Consider the following 14741-nt stretch of genomic DNA (forward strand, 5'->3'; position numbering starts at 1 on the left):
CCCTTCTTCCATATGTCCAAGGCCTCTGGACTTTACATCCCAACAGGAACCCAATATGGTTTTCAGGCCATAACTAAAGTCAATCCATCACTCCATTTCCAAAGTTGACAGGGTCAAAGGTGGAGGAGAACTTTGGCAGGACTCCAAAAACATGAGCCCCCTTTGAACAGCCAGTCAATCACATCCAATCAGTCAAAAGAAACTGGATGGGTTCCTAGTTCTGAACCCTGGGATTTTCTTCTCCCCTTTCAGTGCCCACTGTGGGAGAATTAACACCACTCCAAATTCTTTACTGATTCAATCATTTTCTTTCAGGTCATTAATTCCTATTTAAATTGATACAAGACACATTTTAAGGGCCAAGCTGGGGTGGGGGCTGGTGGGCACTATACAGCAAAACATCACACGAAAATAGTAGCTTAGGTTAGCCATTCACCTTATATTACAAAGCGCCTTACTATCCCAGTGAGCTGGGGAGTGTGAAAGATGGAATTTACTCAGGTATTTGTCAGTTATCTTCCTTGATATGCTTTAATTTTTTGGACAACTTGAGGTTGAACAGTTACCAGTATTTCTGACGACTTTAATGCACATGGAAAACTACCCAGAGCAGATCATGATTTCTTCTTGTCCAAGCAAACAAAAATCAATTAGTGTCAATTTCATTCTGCACATTGTTTTGTTTTGCCCACAATCTGTTTAAGGGCACATCTGACACTTATTCATACATGTCTGCACTGTAATGTTCCTGTTTAACTAAGATGTCATAGGCTTATGTTTGCCTCAAATGCCCGTCTAGCAAAAAGAAAAACACAAGACTAGATGGCAGAGGCGGTGGGGCACGGGGGCCTGAGTGCCGACCGGGAGGCGTGCGGGGTTGCAAGAGAACAGGCAGGAGTCAGTGTTTACAACTTCACTTAAAACCCGCATGATCTTGTGTATTTTCTCCACGCCTGCCCAGACATAAATTTAAAATTCAAACCAGGACAATGGCGGGGACCTTGATTTGTCTGTCGTTCTCAGCCCAGACGGCAGGCAACCCTACCTTCTGATGGGTCCAGCCTTCTTGCTCTCCGGCCATGCTTAGAGTTGTTATGAACAAACATGTTGTCAGAAACAGCCAGCACATGTCCATCCACGTTCACCGTTGTTGACAACACAACCTGCACATTTAAAGCAAAAGTGGGGGGGGGGGGGGAGGGGGAAGTTAGTTGTACATTAAGTAGGAAAAGTCGCAGCCTACTGTTTTGCCAGACATCCCTATGGCTAATGAGAGACGGAACAGAGTCTTGGGCCAGGGCCATGCCCTCGGCCTCTCAGCAGGTCATCCTCCTGTGATTATGGCACAGCTTCCTGGAAAAAGAGGCCACCCTTCACTTGCATGTTGTTATGTATTTGTGCTCAAACCACGCCCCAGTGATGGAGTGGGGAAACTGGCCATCTGCCTGCTGGTTCTAAAAACCTTGTTCTCTCCTACAGGACCTGGACAGTCATTCCCAGCTGACCCCAGAGCTATGCTCACGCCAAGCAGCCAACTGTGTGCGCTCAGGAAGGTAAGGCCTCAACACCAGCTGGGAAGTCATCTCTCCCAGCTCAGGAATGGGTTCTCACACTTCTAACATCTGCTCAAGGAATGCTGGGCACAGAGATGCTGCCTGAGGGGCTGTTTGTGGGGTGTCCCCACCCGCTAGAGAGCCGTGGCAGAGGTGATCCAATTTCTGGCGAGGAGATGAAGTTGCTGGAATTCAGTGTTGAAAATGTAGGACATTTAGTCTCTAGGCAGAGGAAAGGGAAGAGATGGGTGTGGAACAGCGGAAGATCATGGATTGGGGGTCAGAGAGAACTAAGACCACCACACCTGCTGTCCCGCAACCTGGTAACCTGGGACAAATTACTTCACCTTTTCTAATCTCCGTTTTGCTCATCTGTAAAACACAAACAACAATGCCTATCTCAAGGGCTCAATAAATAAAGTAAGGATGAAATGAGGTATTACATGTAAAGGAGACCCTGGCGCATGAGACTGGGGGATGAGTTCCACCCTAACTGCCTCACCTCTGCCTTTTTTGGCCTGTCACTAGGATGGGTGACATTACTCACTGAGCCCCTCCCGTAGTGTAAGCTCTAAGGGAGGCTCTAGAAAGGCACACACATGGGCTGGCTACCAAAAGTTACAAAGTTGGGCCCCTACCCTCAAAGAGCTCTCTTTCGGGCTGGAGAAACATGGCTGACACATAAAAGAAAGAGCACACAAAACGAAATCAAGTTGAGTTCCATGTGCGTGCTGTAGTTCCAAGAGGCAGAGGTCAGTGAAGGCCAGAGCAGTTGGGAAAGCGTAGCAGAGGTAGGTGGACTTGAGTGCACCCACCACCCACTTGACCCAAGAGGATGGGCCGTCCTAGACGTGAGTCTATTTGTCAGTTATGTATGCAATTTTTTTTGAGAAAATAACTTGTTATATACATATTCGTGCATATATACAGACCTCTGGAGGAAAGGCATTGACGGGCACGTAATGAGGAGCTGTATTTAAAAATGACTCTTCCTATCTACTCCCAAATTAGATTTGCTGATATTCTACTTATATTTTTTCTGCCACCCCTTTCTTCCTTATTAAATGAAGGGGGCGGGGGACCTTGGCCCTGCCTTATCTCTAATGTGAAGTAAGATTCACTAGAGGGCATTTAAAATTTTCTACTATGAATAATTTCAAGCAAACAAAGTGAACAAGATAGTATGATAAATCCTTCCTTTTTTTTAGGTGAAGTTTATATCCATTGAAATGCACAAATCTTAGCTGCACAGTTTTGACAGATACATCCAGGTAACACAGACCATATCGGGGTATAGAACATTTCCATCTCCCCAGAAAGTTACCTTGTATCTTTCTCGGTCAATCCTCCCCTCCTACCTAACCCCCACCCCAAGGAAACACTTCTGAATTTTTTTTTACCTTCAATGTAGTTTTAGATGGTAGCTTTTAATTTTTTTAATATATATATATTTTAATATAATAGGGGTTCAGGAGAACCCCTAAAAGCATGAGTCCCCAAAATATTTCACCTAACCTGGTCCCATGGGCATGACAGTACCATACAGGAATTTTCCATGGACATAAGTGGGTTTCAATCATTCATCCCAAAAACATTCACTGAGCTCCTGCTACATGTTGGGTATTAAATCAGGCCCTGGAGATTCAAAGACGACAGAATGGGTTCCTAGTCAGCTATGTGTCTCTCCCACACTTCAGTTCCTCACTTGTGAATACACTACAGGTACAGGGTCCCTGCCTCTCTGTGACATCAAAGGAACTTAAAGGAACCTCAGTTGTCGTTCAGAAAATGATTGTCAATAGCTCATATTTCAGGGATGCAGCCTGTCTAGCTCCGGATCTGTTTTCAATTGTCCCATGTCAACATGTTAGGAGTCTGGGGAAAATCCTTCCAGAAATTTCCTATTGTATGGTGGCCACCGTAAGATGTAGACATCCATCGCTCTCCACAAGTGCATGGAGGCACAAGTCCTTATCAGGGCAAGCACAAGATGGCATCATAGTCAAAGGAAGAGAGAAGCCAAGGCTCCTGGCATGGGGTTAAGATGAGCATGAAGGGGGCACCTGGGTGACTCAGTCGTTAAGCGTCTGCCTTCGGCTCAGGTCATGATCCCAGGGTCCTGGGATCAAGCCCCGCATCGGGCTCCCTGCTCCGCGGGAAGCCTGCTTCTCCATCTCCCACTCCCCCTGCTTGTGTTCCCTCTCTCACTGTGTCTCTCTCTGTCAAATAAATAACTAAAATCTTAAAAAAAAAAAAAAAAAAAAAAAAAGATGAGCATGAAGGTTGAAAGCATTCACCTCTGCATATGATTACCCCCTGAAAATAATAGGAGAAGGTGGAGAAAAAAGAGGAATCAGGCCACTTTTATAAATTGTGTGTGTGAATGGATTGACATAGCTGCCATCTCTGGAAAACTTAAAACAAGAGGGCGCTTCAGGCTTTAATTGCTAATGAGCTGTGCTAGGCACAGTGAGGGGAACTCCAGCCCGTCTGAGGATTATGTGGATATAGAGAGCATTCTCTCTGAGACCACTTTAATTCATTCCACAAGCTTCTTGTCATACTGTACTTTAGTGCTCCTCATGCATTCCTGCCACAAAATATGAGGCTTTCTTGAGCCAGCTGATTTCATCATTGTCCATTTGGGTGGAGTGAGATTCAGTTCCAAAGTGAACATTTCCCGAATGACATACCCTGATGGTTCAGATGCACTTCATTATTTTCTATTAACAATGGAAATAAATTTTAATCTCTTGCTGGCTAGCTCTGGCCTCTCATGACAGCAAGGGAATTAACCTGAATTATTTCAGTGTCTGCAAAATTTATTACAAGATTTTAAATTATGTCCAAATGTATGTGCGTGTGTGCGTATATATATAGATACAAGGCAAGTTCCCATTTTTAATATTCCAAATATCTTAGACTGTGGGTTATCTAGAAGAGTCTGTCAATTAAAGTGAATTGGCAAAATGTAAAGAATTTAATCCTCTAGCTCCACCATGCAAAACCGGACATGTTTGCTGGTTGTTCTTATACATGCATGTGCACGTGCGCACACACACACACACACACACACACAAATATTGGCCTTTACATACATCCACTCTCCTTCTGGAAGTAAATGAACTACATTATGGAGGTGAAGATACATTTGGTACATTCAAAGCTTTGAATTTAACTTCCTTCCCTGTTTTCTGATGAACGATGACAACACTGATATTATTCTATTCAGACAAGTTAAAGTTTCTGAATGTTTGGGGACTAAAGGAAGTGGAATGTGCATTCCAGCATCGTCTCACTCCCAGGCCTTCCCTTTCCACAAGCCAACTTCTTTCCCCTAGTGAGTATTTCCTGGGTCACGAAGGCTGACCTTTTCCATCTGGAATCAATCAGTCAACCCCTGACAACTTCCTGAAACACCTCACTCCATTTCCTGTTCTCCCCCCTTCTCTCTTTTCCCCTGGTTTGCTTCACTCTTCAAAACTGCAGGCCACAGCAGCTTAATGTTAGAGGGTCAGACACAGTTAGACTCCAAAACACTACACAAGGACACCTTTGACCTTCAAAAATCTTTACATCTTAGCTAAACAAATCAAGGTCAACATTTCTTACCATTACCTTGTTAACTATTTGTATGCATCTTTGCCAACGATCTTCTGATCATATAACCATCAATACCACTTGTTCTCCTGAGCTCATAAACTGATGTGTTTTCAAAGTAGCAAATTTAGTCTTGATAAAGGGTGTCGTTTTGGAGGTAGCCGAAACTAGAAGTCACGGGCCTTATAACAAACATACGGAGAATATGGCCGACAAAGGAACTTCTACGTCTCATCAGCGTCTCCTATCACCTAAACCTGATACCTGGTCTTTTCTAAAGCTGTCAGGCTCTCTTGGCACTGCCATTCTGCTGGCACGGCCCGAAAGAATGCCAATTAGGAATACAGATGTCCATAATTTGTGTGGGACGGACCCCCGGTTTTTGCTGCTGACACTGTGACAGCTTTCATTTGTTTCTCATAGTTGGTGTATCTGTATTTTAGCTCAAAACTCCAAAGGGAGAGCCTGCAGATCGGAAACCCAAGCTACTGTAGATTATAGCTCTCCTCGACTGAGACATTTCAACACAAAAGCAATAACCCATGATATTCATGCAAATATTATTTATGACATGGCACTTTAAAGACAAGATTCCAAGAAAGAGAAGTAAGGATCCATTGAAATTGCTTGCTTTTTTTTTTTTAAGCGGAAGCAGTTTTTCAATTTTTGCAATTTCTTCTTTTGCTTTGTGTGATCCCAAATTTTTAGTGAATTTACACACAGAGCAACTGTAGAGTGGCAGTGTAGGTTCTGGTGGGAATCATCCGATTAAATGGCAGTTTTAGCTACATGAAGAAAAATCTGTAGCTCCCCTTGAAAAATACAAGACAGTTTTAAGAACAAAATCTACAACTATGTTAGCAATCTGCTAAAAGTACTCAAGAAAATGGATTGACTTTCTCAAATTATTTTTTTTTCTTCTCATTATCTAAAAGTACTCCCATGTCCCTCACTCTAATAATTTATACAAAGCAGGAGCCGAGTTGTAAAGAGCTCTTTCCTGCCTATACAAGGCCACAGTGGGAGTTACTCTTTAGGTGGGCACATCCGTTAATCTGTACAACCAGGTTTCCAATAGAGGAACGGCTCCTTTGGTATCAGAATGATAGCATGCAGCATGGGAACCCTTACCAACCTGACTTATTCCCACCCGTGGGGCATTTTTATGTCTCACTCTGAAATGTCTTCGGCTTTGTTGGAACATCACACTTTTAATTTTTTTTTTTTTTTTTTTTTAACATCACTCCTTGTCCAAGCTACAACTGTCTGGTTTGGTTGAGTTAAGTCAGAGGAATGACCAGCTTGGAGTCTACCCCCAGCCAGCCTTCCTCAGCTCACACCCAGGTGTTCCTACAAAGGCCTTACGTCTCACATAGAAGGGTAAAGGAAAAAGAGAAGTCAGAATGAAAAATGTGCTCTGCTCTTTGAAACAGATGAGAATCCTAGTGTCTGTAGTCACGGGAGAATAATTACACTGGGTTAGAAACCTCTCCATACGGATCAGAGTTCTTGCTTTGAAAACACACCAAATTCTACCATTTGTCGGACATATTTCCCCTCCATTTCAATGAGGGTCATAAACCTTCTAGCTGAACGTGCGGCCTTTGGTAGTTTAATCTCAGTAAAGCCTGGATGTGTAGCATTTAGGGCATACTCGAGGTGGAAGACTCTCTGATACCTACCCACAAACATGCATCCACCAAGCTAAATAAAATGGTCTCGAAAATTCCTGTTATTTTGCCAAGTATGGAAAAAAAATTCTTTATGACATTTTACATCTGGAAATGGAATTAAATTCAAGATGTGCTTTTCCCTTATAACTGTTCAGTTGCTATATATGTTATTTCAGCTTTCCCAAAGTGTAACTATTATGTGGGATTTTATTTTCCACCTGTGGTAGGAGGAAAGAGACATAGAGACCATTAAACGGACAGAGAAAAGCAAGACAGACTTCTGGTTGTGGTGGGCAACCAAGTCTGGAGTCCATATCATGAGGAAAAAATACTCCATTGGTGTTTTTATACACTGGCTAATTTTCACATTCGACAAGGGGACTCTGATGAAACAATTTTGTCTAAGCCTCCATTAATTCAACCCAGGCTAACAACAAACAATTGGCTACTGCAAATTGTTTCTCCCCACCACTTTATTCTTGGCACACATCGTATTTTCAAACCAGATTTAAAGCCTAGATTCTTCTTTGTTACTGGACTCCGGGGTCTCCAAAATTACCTTTAAACACCTACCCCACAAGTATGGATTTTGTCTTTTTTTTTTTTTTAAAGGAATTCCCAGAATTCTTAGCCATCACTGTTGTTTCATATTCCCTAAGGCTAAATTTTCTGTTCGGTTAAGGATCAAGTGCCGAACGAGAGAACACAAAGTTGATTGCTGTTGAGACAGATGTGGGGCATTGTGGGGCAGCTCACACCAAGGGAGGAGGGACCGTGGCATTGATGACATAACTCCCGAGAAGACACTTTCTTAAGAAAGAAGGCAGCCCTATGTTTCGATCAGTCAAAGGTGGTTTTTGACACTCCCTGTGACATTCCCAGTGACATGCTACTGCTACGTGCAATGGGGACTTACAGAAAACATTGTCACGACTTCAAGGAGCTGACCAGGGAGTTGAAGCATAACAAACACTACACATAATCAGAAAAGATGACTACATAGCCATGCATAAGTGAGGACTAAAATGTGTGGCCACCGTATACTCCAGGAGCCCAAAGGTGAGAAAAATGAACCTGAAATTAAGGCAGTGACCACCATTTTCATCAAGGAAATGAGATTTGAGAGAGGCCTTGAAGAGTTGAAAAAGTTTTGTTACACCGCTCGAGGTCACTGAAATCATTCTTCTGGCACTTAAAAAATAAAATCGAATTGGCATAAGTGTAGTAGTATGCTGAAGACCGTTTCTGCTGGCATATTTTGCAAATTTGGCTTAGGATGGCCATCTTTTAAGAGTTTGTCTTTAAAAAACCAGTTGAATGCGCACAAAAAATCAAGTGGCAATTTTTTTCAACCAGCCTTCATGTCATCAGGGAGCCTGCTTTACAACTAAATTTTTCCCATCTCAAAGGTCATAGACACTGGCTACATCTTTGCTACCTCATTTTATTCCATTGAACCCATTGCCTTTCCCATCTAGAACATATGCCAAATGGGATGGTTATAGTCAAGGGCGGTATTTTACGAGCAAACATTTTGAGAGCCACAGGGGAGCCTTGACATATTTGATGCAGTTCTTGACTTGGCTGGGCCATCCTCTTCCACCAAACTCTGCCCCCCAGGGACCTCATGAATCACCTGTCATTCATCAAAAAGCAGGAGCACGTAGTCCGCACAAGCAGCTATGTACTCTTATTGCAAAACTAAGAAAGCTTTGCTTTCCAGGAAGCTCTGCATCTGATTGTTCTGGAATGTGTTTGGAGGTAGGTTTTGGCGCCCAAATTTGAGTCTCCTAAAATGTTTCAGCATTTAAGCTTTGTTTCCCCCTACCTGAAATCTGACATGCCCTTTCCCAAGAGTTACACAGGCAGCGACTTGCTATCCATTCTCTCTCTTTTCTCCCATGAATAACTCAAAACACGTTCCCTATGTGGGTTGGTTAAAATTTTTATCACCCTGATTCTTGTCCCCATTTGAGATGCCAAAAGGCATGGAGTGGGGGTGGCAGGAGGGTATCCTGTGAGGAGAGAAAAGCCTGAAGTAACCCACAGAGAGCCTTCCCCACGCTTAAAGCACTGGACTGAGGGAAATATACTCAGACCCTCAGAGGGGTTTTTTTGTTTTTGTTTTTTTCCTGACTCCAAATAGATAATTATTATTTCTCAGAATATCTGGTTTGTTTTACCACCAGATAATGGACTCACCTGTTGATTGGAGAGGGCATAAGTCAAGTGATTTTCATTATGAGCTTTAAAACTGCTGCTCAGTAGCACAGAAACCTTCAAATGGTGCATGAGATCACAAAGCAGCTGGAGTAGCTCTAGAATTGAAAGATTTGAACTGAAGAAACCCGCAGGCAACTGGAGCTGTATTAAATTTTTACCATTTGGAGTTAATTTAAACTCTTGTTTCCCTCTTCAATGGGTGTGAGAGAAACATTCAACATTTTTTATTTAAGGAAAATAGATGGTGGTGCCATTAAAAAGTTTTATATAAGAACTAGGGGTTTAAGAAATCATAATGGTTTGTTGGATGGATCTTGGCCCTGTTCCAAGACATGAGTAGCCCTGCCCTTTGCTCCTGCATCATTCAGTCACACAGACTAGTGGCTAACGCCCAGCTGTGAGGACAGGGTGTCTTTGTCATCCACATTAATTTCCCCATTGTTCCTGTGCAGTGGCTGCATCCAGGCCCTAGGCCTCTCACATTATCGAGCTACCCAAGTGATGCCAGTTGGTGCTCACACAGCCTCACTTTTTTTCTTCATCCTGACAGAGATCTTTGCATCTTCCATTCCCCTCTGCCCGCCACCGTGCATTGCTCTCTCTTCCTCAGAGGTCTGACAGACCTGCTAGGTGTGTCCTCATAGGGCATAACCCTTTCCCTCACCCCTTCCAAGGCCCCTTAAGATCCCCTTCTGGCAGGCCCATCCTGAGGTCGTGTGAAGATCCCTATAAACAGAATTCAACTTAGCACTGATGTCCTCCCCAATCTGGCTCCCGAGATAACTTTTCTTTCATTGCAAATGTATGTATGTGCCCCTCCATATATCTTGACCTTTTATGTCTTGAGGCAACAGATGGCAAGACCTGTTTGGATATATTTCTCAGTACTTTCCCTAGAATAAGTGTATAAAAAATGATGATTGTGGTGGACCTAATCTAAAATGGAATAATTTAGGGGTGAACCTGAGACACACAAGAGCCACTCAGAAAAGTTCAGCAAATGGCTGTAAGAATCTTTATCCTAACTACATGAAAGCTGCAAGTTTATAAATGGAGGAGTTCATTTAAAATTATTCTAGGGTTAGAGATATGTCAAGGCACATGCTCCTAACTCCAGAATGACTAATGGGCAAGTTGGTGCTTACCCATACGATGGAAAATACCCCAGGCCTCTACAGTGATCATGCCTATTTAAAACAGAGTCCTCTTGAGGCAAGGGGAAATAACTGGCAACCAAGTCTTGAATGTTCTCAATATCAACTAAGTTAGTGATCTGCTGACATTAGTGTCCTGTTATAGCTGATACCGTGGACAACTTTGAAAACCATTGGGAAGAGCATCCACACTTACTATTATTATAATGGCTGGTATCCCTTAGATTCTACCTCGGCTGCCGTGACCACACCACTGAGTTTGGCAATCAGCACAAAGCCAACTGGCACCGTGCTGGGCCCTGTGCTTCCAGGCAGGTCACTTGAAGACCACAGAGAAGCAGAGCTAAGCTATGTGAATCACTCATTTGTCATATTCTCCTTATCTCCCCACTGGGAGCTAAGTCCCTCAAGGGCAGAGGATTGTATCTGTTTTGCTTGTTGATGTGTCTCTAGCACCTAGGGTAGTTCTTGGCACACAGACTGTCCTCAATAATAATTGGTGGGTGGATGAATAAATGAATGAGTGCATCTATGTTTTCGCTGTGACTTGGAGCAGACCCGGTCAGCCTATCTCTGAGAATGAGTTGGCAACCGTCACCATAATTGTTACCAACTTCTGTGTTTTAGAATCTGATTGTGGGAAATGACAACATGTTTGACTTCTCCTTGTCTTGGCTTGATTTTCTTTTGGATTTTCCAACTGCCTGCCCTCTACCCACAATGTAGAGAAATAAAGAGTAGGGCTCATTATGTCTTAACAGCTTCAACTAGACATAAATTTCTTTCTTTTCCTTCACTAAGCTGCTAATCTGGGTGTTTCACCCAATTGTTCCATTTCAAGAAGGGCAGAAATGATTTTCTGCATGTATGGCCCATGGATTTAGATACTTGGGGACCACAGAAATCTTTTCTTTTTTCCCTTTCTTCCTTCCCTTTTTCCCTTCTCTCTCTTAAAAAATTTATTTAATAACAATTTATTGAGCTCTGCACAGTGGCTGGTATTATGCTAGGCATTGGGGAGAAATACAAAAATTAAAAAAAAAAAAGATATCCATTACCCTCAAGCAAAACAGTCTCTTAGATGAACAATAATTGCAAGGCAATGTGATCGATTCATTTATTCATCCACCCACCAGATATTATTGAGGACAGTCTGTGTGCCAAGAACTACCCTAGGTGCTAGAGACACATCAACAAGCAAAACAGATACAATCCTCTGCCCTTGAGGGACTTAGCTCCCAGTGGGGAGATAAGGAGAATATGACAAATGAGTGTAGTAGCACTGTGTAGAGAATGGAATGATGGCACAGAAGAAGGAGCCAAGGAGTCTGTCAGGGAGAGTGAGAAAATGCCTCACAAAGGAGGTGCCATTCAGGTATAGTCTTGAAGCACGAGTAGAAGTCACAAATTGGAGAGGGGCGGAGGGTTCTTAGGTAGAGGGGCAAACATGTGGAAAGGTTCAAGTAATATTCCATATAATAGAAATCAGTGAGGTGTGCCAAGTGAGTGGTGGGTATATGGAAACATCAGGGGATGTGCCTGGTACAAAGATACTAATCAGCCATGCCTTTCGAAATCTGAGTTTTAGAACTAGACAAGGAAGGAGTAGAAGCAGGGACCTACTGCAGTTGTGCTCAGGAGAAGAGATAGATTTAGCAGATACTTAGGAGGAGGAAGTGACGCTTCACCAATAAATGAGGAAGGCACGGATCCAGAGAGTAAGTATCAAATTCTGTTGTGAACATGTGCTCATTAGTAAGCTAAAGGAAGACGCCCAGGAAGAAGGTAGAGTGGGATTTCTGCAGCTCCAGAGAAGGGTGAGGTCTGAGGATATGGATCCAGGAGTCACCTGGAACAGATGGCATTTATAAGGAAGTGGGAAGATTATCAAGGAACTCCCAAGGGGACAGGTCCTTTTTGTAAGGGTTAAATTACACAGAGGATGCCCATTCGGTAGATGAATTTCATTTCTTTAGGTCAGGGGACCATGGGACCCTAAGAGATGTGGGAACCCCTGACATTTTAAGCAAAACTTGGTTTAAATGTAGGTTTTTGTGGCAAAAGAATCTATACCTTTTACCAAATTCTCAAAAGGATCTGAGCCGAAAAAGGATTAAAACCTATTGTGTTTTGATAAATAGACATATGTATTTATATATGTCTGAGATACTTGGAACTTGAACTGAATTAAAGAGAGGTTTGTTTCAGGCTAGAAAAAAAATTTGATGTAATGATATTGTTCTCATTTGGTCATTTTGGGAAAAAGAATCCAAGTTCCACGACTGTTTTGGGGACAGGGGAAAGAAGAGTGGTGGGAGAGAAGAAGGAGTATGGTTGGATTCATGATGTGGTAAGAAAAATTTCATATTTCTATTCTGTTCAGAGCAAATCTTTACAAAAGAATGCTTCAGATTAAATATGTTTAATCATAACAAAATGGAGGAACGAAGTAACTATCTATATGGTTTAAAAGTATTACCTTTTTCATTCTGAATAAGAAATGTAGTTCAGAAATTCCTAAGTTACCATTCCTTCAGATCCCCCCGACCCCCACATGATTACCTACAATCTCTGGTTTGGTTTCATATTTTGAACTTTATCCAAGTCTCTCACTTGACCATTATAGCACATAGTCAAGGCTTTCTCCATAGTAGCCTTCTCCAGGTAGAGAGCATTCATTGAAGGTTATACTCTTAATAGAATCTGAGCACAGTATAAAAATTATCAATTATTTTGTACATCAAAGGGCACTATCAAGAAAGTGAGATGACAGATATGGAATAGGAAAAAAATATTTGCAAATCACTTATCTGATAAGGAAGGGCCTGGTATCCCAAATATATATAAAAAAAACTCTTACAACTCAACAATAAAAAGACACATAACCCAATTTAAAAGTGGACAAAGGATTCAAATAAACATTTCTCCAAAGAAGATATACAAATAAATGGCCTATAAGCACATTAAAAAAATGTTCCACATCATGAAGGAAAGACAAATCAAAACCACAATGAGATACCACTTCACATTCTTAGGATGGCTAGAACTTAAAACAAAAACAAAAGACAAAAAAAACCCAGAAAATAACAAGTGCTGGCAAAGATATGGGGAAATTGGAACCTTCGTATATTACTGGTGGGGATAAAAAATGATGCAGCCACTGTGGAAAACAGTTTGGCAGTTCCTCAAAAAGCTAAAGATAGAGCTAACATATGACTCAGAAATTCTGCTCTTAGGCATATACACAAGAGAATTGAAAACATATGTTCACACACCAAAAAACTTGTACACAAATATTCGTAGCAGCATTATTTATAAAAGCCTAAAAGTAGAAACAACCCAAGTGTCCATCAACTGATGTATAGATAAACAAAATGTGGTACATTTTTACAATGGAATATTATTCAGCCATAAAAAGGAATGAAGTGCTCACACCTGCTACAACATGGATGAACCTGAAAACATGATGCTAAGTGAAAGAAATCGGACACAAAAAGCTACATGTTGTATGATTCCAATTACATGAAATGTCCCCAATAGAAAAATCCATAGAGACAGAAAGTGGATTCGTGGTTGTCAGTGGGTGGGGAGAAAAGAGAATTGGGAGGTATGGGGTTTCATTTGGGGATGATGAAAATGTTCTGGAATTGTATAGTGGTGATGGTTGCACAACATTGTTAATATACTAAAGGCCACTGAGTTGCACAATTTAAAATGGTTAAAATGATGAATGATATGTTATATGAATTTATCTCAATAAAAAATACCCCCCAAATTGCCAATTAATTTTAGCTCTACCCCCAAAATAAGACAATTAGAACCCACAAACTTAAAAAAAAATATTTCACTTTCTTTGCAGAAGTCAAAGATTTTCACATTGGATGAGAACCTCCCATCATTTTGAGATCAGCAATATTTATTCTAACCCTGTTAAAAGCTCAGGCACACTGAAATCGTCACTTAGTAAATAACAGAAGAAGTAGAGGAAATACGAGCATGCATGTGCTTAGTGAGTACATTTCCAAAATCTGAGAAAAATAAAATGACAAGACATTCTGTTAAAAGCCTCTTGAAATTGATGAGAGCATTCTCAAATTTAAAACTCTTTGGAAGTGAAGGTAGAGAATAGGGGGATAGGAATCCGAACTGCCAACCCCTCTTCCTACCTCTGTTTCTTTGGGAAGTGAAAGCCAAGCTTTGGCCATCAAGGTTATTCTGGAATCCTTTTGAATCTCGTACTTTTTTGGACTGAAATTATTTACGTTTGCATTTGGAACACAAAACACCATCAACTTCCACCCCGCACAATGATCCTGCGTCATTCCCAAGAAAGCTCATTTTATTTCTGCTTGTCTTCACACCATACAGCAGGGGAAACTGTATGACAGAGAGGAGGGGTTTGACTTTTTTAAGAGAGGCTGGTAATTGTGTTAAATAACTAACCAAAAATGTCCCAGTGCCAGCAAGACTGTTTGATGACCATGATGCGGTGGGGGGGGGGGGGGGGGGGGGGGGGGGGTGTGTTTTTTTTTTTTTTT

The 14741-nt window shown here is 41.8% G+C and overlaps 1 protein-coding gene across 5 annotated transcripts in view; it reads right to left on the bottom strand.

The window, feature by feature from the left end:
• Positions 1-14741, bottom strand: part of EBF2 (EBF transcription factor 2) — a 184078-nt gene that overhangs the window by 37684 nt on the left and 131653 nt on the right. For 4 of the 5 annotated variants that reach the window (XM_032389108.1, XM_032389106.1, XM_032389109.1 and 1 more), the window contains one exon: positions 1046-1163. In XM_032389108.1, coding sequence (XP_032244999.1) covers positions 1046-1163 — 118 coding nt within the window. Of the gene's footprint in view, positions 1-924; positions 934-1033; positions 1164-14741 lie in introns of all 5 variants that reach the window. The other variant, XM_032389105.1, reaches the window with a different exon arrangement.

Source organism: Phoca vitulina, unplaced genomic scaffold, assembly GCF_004348235.1.
Source record: "Phoca vitulina isolate PV1807 unplaced genomic scaffold, GSC_HSeal_1.0 scaffold53, whole genome shotgun sequence".
Taxonomy (NCBI): domain Eukaryota; kingdom Metazoa; phylum Chordata; class Mammalia; order Carnivora; family Phocidae; genus Phoca; species Phoca vitulina.